At 42.3% G+C, this 18,209-nt stretch overlaps 1 protein-coding gene across 1 annotated transcript in view; it reads right to left on the reverse strand.

Annotated features, from left to right (window-relative positions):
- The window catches only part of LOC122942209 (alpha-2-macroglobulin-like protein 1), a 288,592-nt gene that overhangs the window by 94,977 nt on the left and 175,406 nt on the right, over positions 1-18,209 (reverse strand). The window contains exons 22-28 of the mRNA XM_044299708.1: positions 12,244-12,327; positions 11,808-11,984; positions 11,415-11,496; positions 8,508-8,664; positions 7,642-7,716; positions 1,670-1,832; positions 1,026-1,231 (exon numbers count right to left, since the gene is read on the reverse strand). Coding sequence (XP_044155643.1) covers positions 1,026-1,231; positions 1,670-1,832; positions 7,642-7,716; positions 8,508-8,664; positions 11,415-11,496; positions 11,808-11,984; positions 12,244-12,327 — 944 coding nt within the window. The remainder of the gene's footprint in view (positions 1-1,025; positions 1,232-1,669; positions 1,833-7,641; positions 7,717-8,507; positions 8,665-11,414; positions 11,497-11,807; positions 11,985-12,243; positions 12,328-18,209) is intronic.

Raw genomic sequence — 18,209 nt, forward strand, 5'->3', positions numbered from 1 at the left:
GGGGGGGGCACATAGCCAGATTCAGAATGGAAGGAGCACCATATGGCTTTTGCAGTGCAGATATTGATGGATTGGTTTATGGGCACCATTAGTTTTTATTTTTTTAGTGATTGTCTTATGTGGGGGCTCATTTTTTTGTGGGATGATGTGACCTTTTCATTGGTATAATTGTAGGGTACATAAGACTTTTTGATCGCTTGATATTACTCTTTTTGTGAGGCAAGGTGAAAAAAGGCTGTTTTGGTGTAGTTTAAAAAATTTTTTTTTACAGTATTCACCTGAGGGGGCATATAATGTGATATTTTTATAGAACAGATTTTTATGGATGCAGAGATACCCAATATGTCAGTTATTTTATTTTTGTTAAGTTTTACACAGTAAATGCATTTTTGAACAGAATGAAATCTTGTTTTTTTTGTGTTGCCATTTTCTTACAGCCCTCACAGGGCATTCTCCCAGGGTAAAAGAGAAGGCAGCATGATGCCTAAGTAAAGCATCGGGCTGCCGTCCCTGCCATCAGGTCTGGTACACAGTAGCGTGGGGACCCGATAGTGACAGAGAGGGAACTCCCTCCACATACCCTGCACATGCCACGGTCAGCACTGACCGCGCATAGTGAGGGTTCATTTGCCGGCATCAGTGTTTTCACAGATGCTGGTGCATACAGCATGGTTCTGGGTACGGGAACAGCCATCCTCTGCAGTTGATTGGGAGGAGCTTCTGCACCCGCCCGATTAGTGCGCCGTAGTACTATGGCGCTGGCCGGGAAGTCACTTCCTGCAGCACTGTACTATTACGGTGCTGGTCGGGAATGGGTTAATTACACTTAGTAAATATTTATTTTTTATTAATTACTATTACTTAGCCTGTTTAAGCCTATTTATTCTCAAATATTAGAATTCACGGCAAAACAGTCACTGTCAGATGGGTCTGGTAGCGGCTTTCTGCCAAAACTTTTAAACATAAAAGTGCTGCATGTACTGTATGTTAATGGTGGAGTAAGGTTGCTTAGACTCCTTATTTACCTGTGTAGAAGAGAATCCTCCATATGGGTTCTGCTGCTTGGTCAACCAGTTCACAATTTTTGCAGCTTTGCCTGTATCTGGAACTAGACCAGACAGATATGCTAGAAGCACATAGGAGCTCATCTCCACCGATTCTGATGGAGCTCTGTACCAGTTTGTGTCTTCAGAAGGAGGAGTGGAATCCCGCTTCCAGTGCAGCTGTCCATCTGTAGGGTGGTATTAATACACATATAAAGATGAGCGGTGGTGCATAGAAGTCTGGCTTACTAACACATAGGCCATCCTCCAAATTTTTCAACAACTGTGTATCAAATGCATTGCAACTTAATACACATCTCAAATGCTGAAGATTTTTTTGTTTGACAGAGTTTCATATTATGAATCAATTAATAATGTACAGGAATCGATGATCCCTTACTCTTCAAACATTATTCTAAGGACTAACGTAGCCCACTAATGTTAATGATATAAGGAATATTAGATGTCACCCCAGAGTTGCATGTATGAATGCAGTCAACCTGCAGCTTCCTGGGTTCATAGACCCTGGTGCTCTGCAGTGATACGGTACTTTTGCAATTTACAACATGCAGAAGATTATGCCATATATTATGCTGTATTCTTCAAGCTAAGTATTCACTTCTTACCTCCCCTCACTGCTTTATCCTCCAGTTTGTCCATTAAAGTTTTCTTGAGTTCATTATCCCCACTCAATGTAAAGGCGTAGATCAGTAGAGCTTGGGTATATACATTGCTGACATCCACAGAGGCTTTCCTCAGACAGGACAGAGAATTACTCACTAAGGAATTCTGAGAGGAAATAAAAAAAAATGTAATATTTTATTTTTACTAGTTAAAGGGAGTCTGTCACCACATTTGACCATATTAGACAGATCCTATAGCGTTATATGTGCCACCCAGCAGTTAAAAACGGTACCTTTGTTGCATATAACCGAGTCTTCTTTCTGCCAAAAATGAACTTTGAAGATTATGTAAATGAGCCCTCTCAAGTGCCCAGGGCGGTGTCTCAATCTCCGAGCCCAAGACCGGACCTCCCCAACGGCTCATAACCCTGCCCTCCGTGTGCCTGTGCCCGCCCGTTTACTCCCCTCCCCTCGCCTTTTCCATTGCGGCTGCGCGGACAAATTCGTAGCCAGCGCATGCGCAGTAGGTATTGCGATGCCCTGCCAGGACCGGGCATGGCATTGCGCATGCGCCAGCTACGAGTACTCCCCAAAAAATAAAATATCATTCCCAAAATAATTCAATCATGAAGTAGACATATGGGGAATGTAAAGTCATCACAATTTTTGGGGGTATTACTATGTATTACAGAATTAGAGAAACTGAAACTTTGAAATTTGTTAATTTTTCCAAATTTTTGGTAAATTAGGTATTTTTTATGCAAAAAAAAATAAAAAAATTTGACTTCATTTTACCAGTGTCATGAAGTACAATATGTGTAGAAAAAACAATCTCAGAATGGCCTGGATAAGTCAAAGTGTTTTAAAGTTATGAGCACTTAAAGTGACACTGGTCAGATTTGCAAAAAAATGGCCACGTCCTTAAGGTGAAATAGGGCTGAGTCCTTAAGGGCTTAAAGGAAGATTTCCAAGGGCATTATGCTCAGCAAATTTCCCTTCCTTGCTTAGGGGTTAGTGATTGTATGCAGGTCATGAATAGTTAAACAGTCAATATCTGGTATCTCTAGCAACCATTAATGATGAAGAATAGAAAAATCCACTAACCAAGGGCAAACATATAGAAGAATTGGTCCTGTATCAAACTTTGTAGTAGTGTGAATCTTACCATCATATGCCCTCAATTTAATTCAATTCAGGTCAATTATTTTTTATCCAACACACTACTCATTCCTTGGACAAGGAAGGATTAGTGGAAGTTACAAAGGGAAGGTGTAACCGACGTTTTTTTTAATACCAGTTAAAAATCTGATAGCGACACATATCCTTTTTCTAATCCATTTTTATGTTCTGAATATATAGTTTTTTTATGTTCTGAATATATAGTTTTTGGTCTAAACTTCACTCGTCGTGTTTGGAGTAAAAAGAAGGATGAGTTGCATCCCAAGAACACCATCCCTACTGTGAAGCATGGGGGTGGAAACATCATGCTTTGGGGGTGCTTTTCTGCGAAGGGGTCAGGATGACTGCACTGTAATAAGGAGAGAATGAATGGGCCCATTTATTGCGAGAATTTGAGCAACAACCTCCTTCCTTAAAGGCGTTGTCTCACTTCAGCAAGTGGCATTTATCCTGTAGAGAAAGTTAACACATGCCACTTACTAATGTATTGTAATTCTCCATATTGCCTCTTTTGCTGGCTGGATTCATTTTTCTATCACATTATACACTGCTCATTTCCAGTGGTCTTGCTTATACACTATAGTACAAAGCACCAGACTATGTGTGCTCCCACACTCTAGGCCATCAGAGAGGCCAAGACTTTTTCCTGTAGTGTGCAAGCACGACCACCGTTGCTGGATTGCAGGGTGGTCATAACCATGGAAATGAGCAGTGTATAATGTGATGAAAAAATGAATCCAGCCAGCAAAAGAGGCAATATTGACAATCACAATACATTAGTAGGTGCCTTGTATTAACTTTGTGTACATGATAAATGCTATTTGCTGAAGTGAGACAACCCCTTTAACCACCTCAGCTCCCCTAGCTTAAACCCCCTTAATGACCAGACCACTTTTTACAATTCTGCACTACACTACTTTCACGGTTTATTGCTCGGTCATACAACTTACCACCCAAATGAATTTTACCACCTTCTCACTAATAGAGCTTTAATTTGGTGGTATTTCATTGCTGCTGACATTTTAACTTTTTTTTGATATTAATCAAAATTGACCAAAATTTTGGCAAAAAAATGACATTTTTCACTTTCTGTTGTACAAATGTTCAATTAAAACTACATTTCTATATAATTTTTTCTCTAAATTTATTGTTCTACATGTCTTTGATAAAAAAAAATGCAATAAGTGTATATTTATTGGTTTGGGTAAAAGTTATATCGTTTACAAACTATGGTGCAAAAATGTGAATTATTTATTTTTTGTCACAAGTTAGCGGAAAATTATTTTTTATATATTTTTTTTCTTACAAAGTCTCATATTCCACTAAATTGTGACAAAAAATAAAATTTTACATGAACTCACTATACCCCTCACGGAATACCTTGGGGTGTCTTCTTTCCAAAATGGGGTCATATTTATACTGCCCTGGCATTTTAGGGGCCCAAAAGCGTGAGAAGTAGTTTGGAATCCAAAGTTCATGTGAGATTTTATTTTTGTCACAAGTTAGTGGAATATGAGACTTTGTATGAAAAAAATAAAAATAAAAAATAATTCCGCTAACTTGTGCCAAAAAAAAAAATCTATGAACTCGCCATGCCCTTCAAAAGTGATCTTTATAGCGCCACAGCGATTTTACGGTGTTTTTGCAGTGATCAGAAAAAAATTAATTCTGTCACTGCGGTGGGGCGGACTGAACGCAAGTGTGCGCACAAGATCAGGCCTGATCGGGCAAACACTGCGTTTTTTGTAGAGCCTATAGAACATGTCCTATTCTTGTCCGCAATTGCGGACAAGAAAAGGCATTTTCTATATAGTTCTGGCAATGTGCGGATCCGCAAAATGCGGAAAACACATTGCCGGTGTCCGTGTTTTGCAGATCCGCGGTGTCTGTGTTTTGCGGATCCGCGGATCCGCAAAACACATACGGGCATCTGAATGGAGCCTTACAGGGGGGTGATCAGGGGTTAATAAGTGACAGGGTAGTGTAGTGTTGTGTAGTGTGGTGCTTGGTGCTACTTATTACAGAGCTGCCTGTGTGGTGGTCGATCCAAGCAAAAGGGACCACCAGAGGACCAGGTAGCAGGTATATCAGACGCTGTTAACAAAACAGCGTCTGATATACCTTTCAAGGGTTAAAAAAATCGCATCTACAGCCTGCCAGCGAATGATCGCCGCTGGCAGGCTGTAGATCAACTAGTTTACCTTCGGCTCCTGTGAACGCGCGCTCCTCTGTGTCTCGTGAGATGATGCGCCGGCGCGTCAAAAAGGAATAACCCGGCCGCCCGCAGGACGCAATCCTGCGTTAGGCGGTCGGGTAGCGGTTAAGTCAGAGCATTGAAGATTGGTTGTGGCTGGGTCTTCCAACATGACAACGACCTGAAGCACACAGCCAGGATAACCAACGAGTGGCTCCGTAAGAAGCATATCAAGGTTCTGGAGTGGCCTAGCCTGTCTCCAGACCTAAATCCAATAGAACATCTTTGGAGGGAGCTGAAACTCCATGTTGCTCAGCGACTGCCCCAAAACCTGACAGATCTAGAGGAGATCTGTGCGGAGGAGTGGGCCAAAATCCCTGTGCAGTGTGTGCAAACCTGGTCAAGAACTACAGAAAACGTTTGACCTCTGTAATTCAAGCAGAGGCTTCTGTACCAAATATTAACACTGGTGTTCAAATACTTATGTTCAGCAGTGCAAGACAAATAAATTCTTTAAAAATCATACAATGTGATTTCCAGAATTGTTGTTTTTTATTCTGTCTCTCAGATTGGGAATGCACCTACAATGTGAATTTCAGACCCCTCCATGATTTCTAAGTGGGAGAACTTGCAAAATCGCAATGTGTTCAAATACTTCTGTTCCTCACTGTATATATATATATATATATATATATATATATATATATATATATATATATGTATATATATATAAAAAATTGAAAAATCCAAGGCAGCACACAAATAACGGTGAAAAACAGGGTGTTTATTTCCCCATGTGCAGACAGCAACGTTTTAGCTCTCTCAATGGAGCCTTTGTCAAGCCATAACAATCAGTGCAAAATTCAGGTGTTAAATAGCATACATAATTACTGTGTAAATTACATGATTATACATAAAATTACATAATTATACAAAAATTCTAACAATAATTCATATTAGCAATCCAAGTTCATCACGTGTATTTGTACTGAACGAGATGTACAATAAATATCCGTGTTTACACCTGTGATATACGACAAAATTCATAAATTGCTTCATTATATTGTGTATACATGATTTAAAAATAATTCCATACAGGTGCCCATGATTGTGAAAAGTAAAAGATTTTTGAGGAACTCTCACATACTGAAAGCGAGCAGGAGTCATACGGCGTCCGGAAACCGTGAATGCGCATGCGCGGGACTTCACTATTCTCACGATATTGTCTATGCTGGAAGGAGATCCAAGACCCACAATCAAGATGGCCGCACAGAGGCCGGAGCGTAACGCGCATGTCTCATCCCAACTCAGGGCGGAGTCACTACGGGGGTATAGCGGTCATGTGACCTCTCACCTGATCCAAGCATACAACCACGTCATGGACTGTAGTTATTTCCAAAATACACACGCTATAGCGTAATAAAACAGGGGTCCAGCGGTTTCCAATAGAGCAATGGCACTCACCCCCCATATATGAAACCACCTCATCCCATTATTCAAAAGACATCAATTTATCTATTTACGTCCATGTGGTTCATGCATATGTGTTAGTATCTCCCATGTCTGCAGTCACCAACCGGGTATCAGTCGGCAGCTGTAAAAGGGAACACCAGCCATATCCAAGTATAGTTAGGTGATACCAGGTCACAGCTCCCTTGAGGGAGAATGCATCCACGCATTCATTCAGCACAGATACATGCTACCACCTCCTGTTCAACCACCTGTCAGTCAGGGAAATTCATGTTCATATTCGCCACCAGGCCATGCCCCATCTATGATTCAGGTCCCCGATCTCCGTCCAACGCTAACAATTATTATATATATATATATATATATATATATATATTTTTTTTTTTTTTTTTTTTTTTTCACATGGGTGAATAAATATTTTTTAACTTTAATTTTTTAAGTGTGGTGCCTATTTACTTTTTTATCTATCTACCTATCTGTCATTCTAATCCTGCCTGTAATGATAAGCAGATAACTGCTTTAAAGTGATCTGTATTTGTCTACTTCTGGATTTTGCCACACCATCACCATAAGATTCATAAAGGAAGGTTTGTAAGTGCATTACCCACAGCAAATTTCCCTTCCTTGCTTTAGGAGTTACTGATTGTAGATGCATTAACTGCCATTACCGGCTGTATAGACTAAACAGTGACGCCTATTATTAGGCTTACTAGCCAGAGAAAAAAATGCTGAGTTTTATAAGGGTTTTTAATACAGATATTGACATGGAAAATGAAGAATAACATTAACAAAAAATGTTCAAAAATTAGTTTAACATAGAAACATGATTTAAATAGGTAATTTCTAATAACACATGTCCCTTCTTTGTTCCCTAATGTTTCGGAACCTGTGAAGAGGCTGTAAAAAAAAAAATATCATTTGGACCCTCAGTCCCACGGAGCACCATAGCAACCACATGGGCTACCTTTATGGTAAATGTCCAACATACTTTCTCCCACTTCCATGGTCCACATTCGGACAGTTAGGTATGGTTTTAGCCCCTTTTTTCTGAACAAATGCAATTATTTAAGAAAATATGGTAATATCTGGCTTGCAGTCAAATGCTTTTTCTTGTCAAGACTTACAAACTTACCTGCACATCTATCCCAGCTTCCAAAAGGGCAATACTAATATATGCAGTAAGTGAAATATCATCTTCTACTCCCCCCTGAAGCACAAAGTAATATGTTTTAATTTTTTATGACAAATCAAGTTATTCGTAATCTTCCATTTATTTATTACATATTGGAAATTTACGAACATTACCACTGTGCCAACTAACTGGCTTGGCTTTTGGCTCAACCTAAGGGCCTAGTAGTCCCTGGTATTCACTCTTTAGTCCCTGTACAGGGATGTCGACTTTGCTTCAGAGAACCAACCAGGCTGCTACCTCCTGAAGTAGTCCTGGTGTAGTTGGCAGCTGATGCATGGGGCACCAAGCACCAAGGATTAGGTGACATTCAAAGTCAGGAAACAGGTGTAGGTCAGGGTGTGCTGAGTTTGTGCACATCTGAGAAATGAATCCAGTCAGGGCAGACAGAGTTCAAGAGTATCCAATTAATCAGAGCAGGCAGAAGATTATCAGAATTGGTAAACAGGCAGAAGTTTGGTACATGAAAGACAGGATAGCACACTTTCACTGGTTAACTAGACAAGTAGAAACCTAAGCTCTGGTAAGGAGTGAGAGGGTAGAGCAGCATTTACAGTATAGCATATTGAAGGTAGCAGAAATTGAAGTAGTCGTTTCTCAATGAATAAGGTTCTTAATATCAATTGACATGGAAGGCCGAAACAGATGGTCATACATCTGACACACCTTTTAAAATAGGTTGTCATTATGAGACACCATTTAACCTCTTTTCATATTCTTCATGTTTGAATTCCTCATTCCTTTTTACCTATTTTTGCAGTTTGAAATAGATGTCAAATTTTATCGCATTTGCTCTGTACTAGACATACCTTCATGGCATTATTGAAAAGTCTTCCCACACTCCTGAAACATCCACTGTCTTGTTGGTTTCTTTGCAGCCAGGAGAAGGAATGGTTCAGGTGACTTTCATCTATAAAGATATAAGGTCGAGCTTTGCTGAAAGATTTCACTACAAATCCAGTCAGCCTGTGGAAACAAATTGGAGATATATAAATGGCCAATTTACACAAGCATTGTATAGTCGATAATCCTATTCATCATAGACAACTCCTAATATGGTGGAGATCAGCTGATTGATGAAGGTCCATGTTGGAAGAACCCAGGCAAATCCAAATTTTTGCACTACAAAAGCACTTACATGGAAAATGTGATAAGACATTGTGGCTATTCATATAAATGGCCATCTATTTTAATACATGGAGGGACTAGTTTGCCAGAACGAGAGACGCTCTATATATTGGCTTTCAGCTTTCTTCATTGATGTGTTATGTAAAATTAGCTTTCCTAAGCCTATTTGATGACAGTGGATGTAAAATGTGCAAATATTTTTCCCAGAAACTAAGAGGAGCATTGACTGGGTTACGATACTCCTCATGCATACTCTGCGTTTTTCATTAAAACATATAGTGCCCCAACCAAGGCCTCTCAGGAAGCCAAGCAATGTTTCTTTCCTCAGCTCCGCTAAAGGATAATACGGGGGAAATCTTATTATGAAAAAGCATCGATTGAACAGTTTGAGGCTACCATCCAAAACTTTGTGGGAAAAGTAGTGGAAAATTGATCTATGAAGCACAAGGACATACAGTATGCATAAATAAACATGCTACAGATAAGCAAATCAATTCTATCAATTTAGAATTCATCCTGAGTTTTCCTTAAAAAAATGTGATTTTAATCAGAACACTTTAAATTTGTTTCAGGTCTGCTTTCTTAAGCTTTTTCAAAAATTCTATTCATATCTGAATAGTTTCTGGACTAATCAAATGTGCTCCAATTAGCCTAACAATCTAATATATAAAGCTGAGTGTGTGTGTGTGTATGTCCGCTAAAGGAATCCGCATCATCGCATTTACAATAACGAAATCTGGCACACAGGTACATCAGGTTTCTGGGAAGGTTTTAGACTAGGTCTCAGCTCTCTAGGATGTACCGTTCGTGAGATATTCCCCCAAAAAATGCGTTAGCCAATAAAAGCTTGGTCACATGACCCTTATCAGCCAATAGAAGCTTGCAGGTTCTCCAGCCTCCACATACACAGTTTTATTCCAGGTTTCCATAACAACCCATCCATTTATCCTCACTGCTGTAGGAGAGCTTTAAAGGAAATCTGTCCCAAGGATAATTTCTATTGAAGTAAAGCCATGGCCTAATAGCACTTAATACCTTATTTCAAGATGTGCTTTTTGTTCCAGCAATAGATGTTTTTATCCTCTGAAAATCCAGTTTATTTGGTATGCAAATGAGCCAGTAAGGTGCCAGAGGGGCATCACTCTTGCAGAAAGGAGCCCAGACACGCCCCCTGCCACAATGTGTCCACCCTCAAAAGACTTAAAACCCTGACCTTAGGACCCGCTAAGCCACGCCCCTTATCTGGTTAGTCCACGCCACCTTCCACTCCTGAGCCGACGGGGATTGAAAAAAATGAAGGTAAAAATCAACTTCTGTCAGCTGCAGGGGTGGGAGGGAGGGTGACTTTCTCCCTGCAGTTCACACTCAGACAGAACAGTGTTGCTATCTTAGAGTGATATGTTCAAAAGGATACGCCCCCGATCCAGTTAGGCCATGCCCCCTCCCACACCTCAGCTAAAATGAAGTTAAAAATCAACTTCTAGGTCCAGCTAAACCATGCCCCGATCTGGTTAGGCCACGCCCCTCCCACTCCTCAGCCGACGGGGATAGAAAAAATGAAGGAAAAAATCAACTTCTGTCAGCTGCAGAGGTGGGAGGGAGGGTGACTTTCTCCCTGCAGCTCACACTCAGACAGTACAGTGAGCTGTTCAAAAGGACACGCCCCCGATCCAGTAATTGCCACTGTTAAGGCGGTGGGCCCCTGTGGAGGTCGCTGTCAAAGGGGTGGTTAGCTGTGAAAGTCACTGTTAAAGGGGAAGGCTGCTGTAAGGTCAAAGTTAAGAGGGTGGGTTGCTGTGGAGGTCCAAATTTAATGGACGCAGCACTGTGGGCGGGGGGTCAGTGTTAAGGAGTGGAGGCTGTGGTGGTCACTGTTTTGGGGGAAGGGTGCTGTAGATGTCACTGTTATAGTGGATAGTGTTTATATCTTTTAACAACACACACAAACATTAAATGAAGTAGAGTAAATATACCCGAGCGAATCCGGATCCTTCAGCTAGTTGGTATATAAATCTTCCTAGTCTTCTATTTTGTCTAAAAAGCCTCATCTAATAAACATGAGTCTAGAAGAGAGACCCACCCTACCCAATATTCAACTGAAAGTGAGGCATGCAATCGAGTTTTTCACTCATAACAACTAGAATATCCCAATTCTCTCAATAAGACATGCAAGTAAGCTCTTCTTCCAGAAAATCAAAAGAACCATAATGTCTTAAGAGAAAATTGCCTTTCTTAGTAGACTGGCCTTGGAGATTACTCTCTGTTGTGCTCTTTATCATTAGGAACACCAAAAAAAAAAAAATCATGATAAGTTCAAAGTTCGGCTTTGTTACAATCCAAACTTTTTGCAAACTTCGGGAAGAATTCTAAACCAGTAAAATTGATTTGCTCATCCATAGTTTTCCTCTGTCTCGTTATTCTAATTGCCCACATAATGCCATAGTTCAAAAGAAGAATTATTTACTTGTTATGAATAGTCTTGTCCTGCTGTCTGTACCAGGACGTGAACTGAAATTCTAAAATTCTGGGTTTCAACATAGCTTAAAGTTTCATGCACAGCAAATATAGCTATGGCCAAAGCCACTAACCATGTGTTTCCTTCTTTGTCATTCTTTCCAAAAGCACTGTATGACCCATCATCACGTTGGTAGGTCAGCTGACGCTTATACCCTGTGACAATCAAGAAAAAAAATATAACTTAAAAGTAGTCATAAAATTCTAATCATGCAAACATCTAATAATCGTATTTCTATCTGTCTGTCTATCCATTCATCTGTTGATTTACTGTATCTGTAAATGTATCAATCTATCCATTTGACTTTCTATCCATCCATTTGTCTGTCTATCTATATCTTTCATATTTATATATCTACCGTGCTGTCTATAATCTACAGCGTAGGATTAGAATTTATACCTAAACCAGTTTAGTCCATGATAGTTTATAAATAAAATATAATAGTAAGCAATGCAGAATTTCTTACCGCTCTCCAGGAAATTCTTGGCTTTGCTCAGGATTTCGCTGTTCAGTTGATGAGTCTTCTCCAGATAATTCAAGATATAGATATTAGGAGCAAAGAGAACCATGTTCTGCTCTCCACATCCATATGGCATGGCTAGAAGACGATCAAGGTTCTGCAAAGCTGTGCCTATGAGATCTCCTGCAAGGTAATAACAAAATGTCTACATTATTAGAAAATGGCTATATACATATATATAAGAGTGACTATATATACTAAACATGTACAGTATTATACTATATATGAGAAAAGACCCTGTAGTAGAAATGTAGCTATAAATACAAGATTTAGGTTAGTGGACATAATAGAAAGTGCATTAAATATTTGCCCATGTGGCCCCAGAATCCGATATTTCTGATGGTGCCACCTGATGAAGAGATTGATGCATTGTAGACCTTACCCAACACTGTTATGTAAGCTCTTTCAGAATCCTCTAGAATATTATCAGGGATCTTCAGAGATATCTCTTCTACTTTAGGCTGGCCTAAAATATAATAAGAAAAGATTTTATTAGTGTATTAACTAAACATTGCATTTTTTTTAAATGTAACATGCCCATTCAATCGAGTAAACACTACAGTCATTAACAGTAAAGGGGTTGCATCATGTGAACATTTATGATGAATCGACAAGATTTACCATAAATGTCCAATAGGTGTGGTTCCCACACTTATCGCAAGAACGTGGGAACTAGAGATAAGCGAATTTTTCTAAAATTCAATTCACAGGTTCGCTGAACTTTTCAGGAAAAATTTGATTCGATCCGAATATATTTCCTGGCTTCTGAGAGCCTTTATAGTGGTGTAGAACACTGTTTGTAGTAACACACATAGGGAGTCTGCTTTGGTAGTGAAATAATACTGTGAGTCCGTATAACATGGAGATGACAGGCGTCGCTCTTAGAATCACTGCACACTTCACTTATTAGGGCAGTCACGGGACCCAAACTCACTAAATAACTCAGCCTTACAGGTCGATGTTAGCGCCAAGAAGAAGAACACTCCTTTTACATCGTCGCCAGCTGATTGCACATAGATGTCTACAAAACCTGTTCAATTAAACGCGTATACTGTCACACGTGTGACAGGTGTTAGAAGGTCTGAAAGACTGGCTGCAAATGAGTAATCTGACAGCCTCTTTTGGTTAAACTTTGTCTGTGTTTTGCTAGTATGTTCACACCTCCTGTTCAGGTGTGGATCATGTGACCTTTACTTCCCCCTATTTAGTTTGACTTTACCCATCACTTCTTGCTCTGGATAGCTTCATTTGGCTTTAGACGAGCTGGAGTGTGGTTCTTGTTGAAGTCCTGTTCATCCATCATCCGCAGAAGTTAAGTGTTCCGCTTGCTGTGTTTTGTATCCCCCCCCCCTCCCCCGTTGTTTACTAGGCCTCAGTGAGACGCTGGTTCCTTCTACCATCGAGAGGTGCTCATACGGATAGGAGTTAGGGCCAGGATCAGGGTTTTATAGGTGGTGACCATTTTCCTTTCCTAGCGGTGAGGCCTAGTGTCTTTCCCCTTTCTTCTTTTTGTCTTTTTGTGTTCTACTACATCTATGACATATACAAGTAGAGGCCCCCAAACAGAGTGGAGAGGGTGTCAGCAGTAAGTTTGTTTTGACGTCACTGATTTGTGACCTCTCTCTGATCTGTCAGAAAAATAACCCCCAAAAAAACGGAGCATACGCCTTCACTTGGTCAGCATTTGCTAAATAATCCATCAGTATTGCTAATGCCCAAAAAAAACAGGACTGGATGTAAAACAGAGATGAAACATGAATGGAATATTTGCATGTCTTCTGTGTTTTGTAACCCACTCCTGCTTTTGGCTACCAAATCATAAGCCAATTATAATGGGACCATACAGGCCTTACAGCTGCTACACAGACCGGAGGTGGCGGCAGCATGAGGCAGTCACAGAGTGGCACAAAGACAAAGTGTGGAGGTGTCAGCAGCATGAAGAGGCCAGAGTAGCACTACAACAAGAGATTGCAGAGGTGGCAGAAGTATGAGGAGGCCCCAGAGTGGAACGAAGACAAAGTGTGGAGGTGTCAGCAACATGAGGAGGCCAGAGTAGCACGACGATGAGAGATTGTGGAGGTGGCGGCAGCATCAGGAAGCCACAGAGTGGCACAATGACCGAGTCTGTAGTTGTCAGCAGTATGAGGATGCCAACGAGTGGTATAATGACCAAGTCTTGAGTTGGCAGTAGCATGGGGAGACCACAGAGTGGCCCAATGACAGAGTTTGGAGGTGGCGGTAGCAGCCGCATCAAAAGGAGGCCACCGAGTGGTGCAATGACCGAGTCTGGGGGTGGAAGCAGTATGAGGAGGCCACTAAGTGGCACAATGAATGAGTCTGGAGATGGCGGCAGCACCAGGATGCCACAGAGTAGCACAACGACGAGAGATTGTGGTGGTGGCAGCAGCATGAGGAGGCCAGAGTGGCACAAAGACAAAGTATGGAGGTGTCAGCAGCATGAGGAAGCCATAGTAGTATGATGACGAGAGATTGTGGAGGTCGCAGCCACATAAGGATGCCACAGAGTCGCACCAAGACAAAGTGTGGAGGTGTCGGCAGTATGAGGAGGCCACCGAGTGGCACAATGACCGAGTCTGGAGTTGGCATCAGTATGAGGCGGCCACCGAGTGGTACAATGACAGAGTCTGGAGTTGACAGCAGCATGAAGAGACCACAGAGTGGCATAATCACATTTGCAAGCCTGTGTGTGTCAGGCACACACATACTGTATACTGCTAGTGGCTAGGCCTCCACTCATACCGTTACAGGGTGTCATTCACTCAAATACATTGCAGGAAAAAAAAAATCTATTGAACATTTTTCTGTGATATAATCACATTTGCAAGCCTGTGTGTGTCAGGCCCACACATACTGTTTGTGCCCACTGGCTAGTGGCTAGGCCTGCACTCATACCGTTACAGGGTGTCATTCACTCAGATACCTTGCAGAAAAAAAAAATTATATTGAAAATTTTTCTGTGATCTAATCACATTTGCAAGCCCGTGTGTGTCAGGCCCACACATACTGTATTGTGCCCACTGGCTAGTGGCTAGGCCTGCACTCATACCGTTACAGGGTGTCATTCACTCAGATACCTTGCAGAAAAAAAAAATTATATTGAAAATTTTTCTGTGATCTAATCACATTTACAAGCCCGTGTGTGTCAGGCCCACACATACTGTATTGTGCCCACTGGCTAGTGGCTAGGCCTGCACTCATACTGTTACAGGGTGTCATTCACTCAAATACCTTGCAGAAAAAAAAATCTATTTAAAAATTTTCTGTGATATAATCACATTTGCAAGCCTGTGTGTGTCAGTCCCACACATACTGTATTGTGCCCACTGGCTAGTGACTAGGCCTGCACTCATACCATTACAGGGTGTCATTCACTCAAATACCTTGCAGATAAAAAAAATTATATTGAAAATTTTTCTGTGATCTAATCACATTTGCAAGCCTGTGTGCGTCAGGCTCACACATACTGTTTTGTGCCCACTGGCTAGGCCTGCACTCATACCGTTACAGGGTGCCATTCACTCAAATACCTTGCAGAAAAAAAAATATCTATTGAAAATTTTTCTGTGACCTAATCACATTTGCAAGCCTGTGTGCGTCAGGCCCACACATACTGTTTTGTGCCCACTGGCTAGTGGCTAGGCCTGCACTCATACCGTTACAGGGTGCCATTCACTCAAATACCTTGCAGAAAAAAAAAATTATATTAAATTTTTTTCGGTGATATCACATTTGCAAGCCCGTGTGTGTCAGGCCCACACATACTGTATTGTGACCACTGGCTAGTGGCTAGGCCTGCACTCATACCGTTACAGGGTGTCATTCACTCAGATACCTTGCAGAAAAAAAAAATCTATTTAAAATCTTTCTGTGATCTAATCACACTTGCAAGCCCGTGTGCGTCAGGCCCACACATACTGTATTGTGCCCACTGGCTAGTGGCTAGGCCTGCACTCATACCGTTACAGGGTGTCAGTCACTCAAATGCCTTGCAGATAAAAAAAATTCTATTGAAAATTGTTCTGTGATATAATCACATTTGCAAGCCTGTGTGTGTCACTGCCCACCACTTATATAGGGTGGCACAGTACCTTGCACACATAGTAACACTTATCTAATAAAAAATGATAGGCAGAGGCAGGCCATGCCGCAGGGGCCATCGTGTTTGTGGTGCTGTGATTTCCACTTGCCCTGGAATAATGCCCAGTGTTCAGAGGCCATGTACCCTGAACCCAAAATATTCAGAGAAAATAGTTGACTGGCTTACACAGGACACCCAATCTTTAACAGCTTCCGCTAAGAACCTTAACGCACCATCCTCCTCCAGCTCAGCTTTGGTCACCTGCTCTCAAGTTACCACTCTCCCGCCCGCCGCCACTACCACCACTACCACCACAGCCGCTTCACTTGATCCCTCAGAGGAGTTATTTACACATCAGTCGGATGAAATTAGTGATGTGCACCCATTATTGCCAGGGGATGTAGATAACAGGGATATGTCTCAGTCAGGCAGCATTACACACATGGACATACAGTGTGATGATGATATTGCACCCACTGCTGCTTCCTTTGCTGAGTTGTCAGATACAAGTGAAGCGGTTGATGATGACGATGTGTCCGTGGATGTCACGTGGGTGCCAGCTCAAAGAGAAGAAGAACAGGGGGAAAGTTCAGAAGGGGAGACAGAGAGAAGTAGGAGACGAGTTGGAAGCAGGGGGAGGCCATCGCAAGGAGCTAGTGGCACAGTCAGACAGCATGTATCGGCACTCGGGGTCAGCCAGACAGCACGCCAATCAACGCATGCTGTTGCCACCACCAGAATGCCGTCATTGCAAAGCTCAGCAGTGTGGCATTTTTTTTGTGTGTCTGCCTCTGACAACAGCGATGCCATTTGCAACCTGTGCCAAAAGAAACTGTGTCGTCGGAAATCCAACACCCACCTAGGTACAACTGCTTTGCGAAGGCACAAGATCGCACATCACAAACGCCTATGGGATCAACACATGATGACGAGTAGAAGCAGCACACACGCTCAAAGCCACCATCCTCCTCCTGGTCCAGCATCTTCAGCCACGTCAACCACTGCTGTCCTCCTTGCCCCCTCTCAACCACCCGCCACTCTGCCTCTCACCTTCAGCAGTTCCATCTCATCTGCCCACAGTCAGGTGTCTGTAAAAGAAATGTTTGAGCATAAGAAGCCAATGTCACAGAATCACCCCCTTGCCCAGCGTCTGACAGCTGGCTTGACGGAACTCTTAGCCCGCCAGCTTTTACCATACCAGCTGGTGGAGTCTGAGGCCTTCAAAATATTTGTCGCTATTGGGACACCACAGTGGAAGGTACCCGGACAAATTTATTTTTCTAATAAGGCAATCCCAAACCTCTACTCAGTGATTGAAAAGGAAGCCATGGCCTCTCTGGCATACAGTGTTGGGGCAAGGGTCCATCTGACCACTGATACCTGGTCTGCAAGGCACGGTCAGGGCAGGTATATCACCTACACTGCGCATTGGGTCAATCTGCTGACGGCTGCCAAGCATGGAATGCGTGGCTCTGCAGCAGAGTTGGTGACACCACCACGACTTGCAGGCAGGCCTACTGCCACCGTCTACTCCTCCTACTCCATCCTCTTCCATAACCTACTCGGCTGAGTCCTCTTCTGCTGCTGCGTCTAGCTGCACATCACCTGAATCCCCCAGCTCCCCAGGGGCTATTCCACATCCCGGATATGACAGTGTCACGCTGTATTGGGGTTGACTTGCCTGAAAGCAGAGAGCCACACCGGACCAGCACTCCTGTCCGCCCTGAACGCACAGGTGGATCAGTGGCTGACCCCGCACCAACTGGAGATCGGCAAAGTGGTGTGTGACAATGGAAACAATTTGTTGGCGGCATTGAATTTGGGCAAGTTGTCACATGTGCCATGCATAGCACATGTGTTGAATCTTATCTTACAACACTTTGTGTCTAAGTACCCAGGCTTACAAGACGTCCTCAAGCAGGCTAGGAAGGTGTGTGGCCATTTCAGGCGTTCCTACACGGCCATGGCGCACTTTGCAGACATTCAGCGCCGAAACAACATGCCAGTGAGGCGCTTGATTTGCGACAGCCTGAAATCTTGGAATTCAACACTCCTAATGTTCGACCGCCTGCTCCAACAAGAAAAAGCCGTCAACGAGTATTTGTATGACCGGGGTGCTAGGACAGCCTCTGCGGAGCTGGGAATTTTTTTGCCACGTTACTAGACGCTGATGCGCAATGCCTGTAGGATCATGCGTCCTTTTGAGGAGGTGACAAACCAAGTCAGTCGCACCGAAGGCACCATCAGCG

The sequence above is a fragment of the Bufo gargarizans genome, chromosome 6 (assembly GCF_014858855.1).
Source record: "Bufo gargarizans isolate SCDJY-AF-19 chromosome 6, ASM1485885v1, whole genome shotgun sequence".
NCBI lineage: Eukaryota > Metazoa > Chordata > Amphibia > Anura > Bufonidae > Bufo > Bufo gargarizans.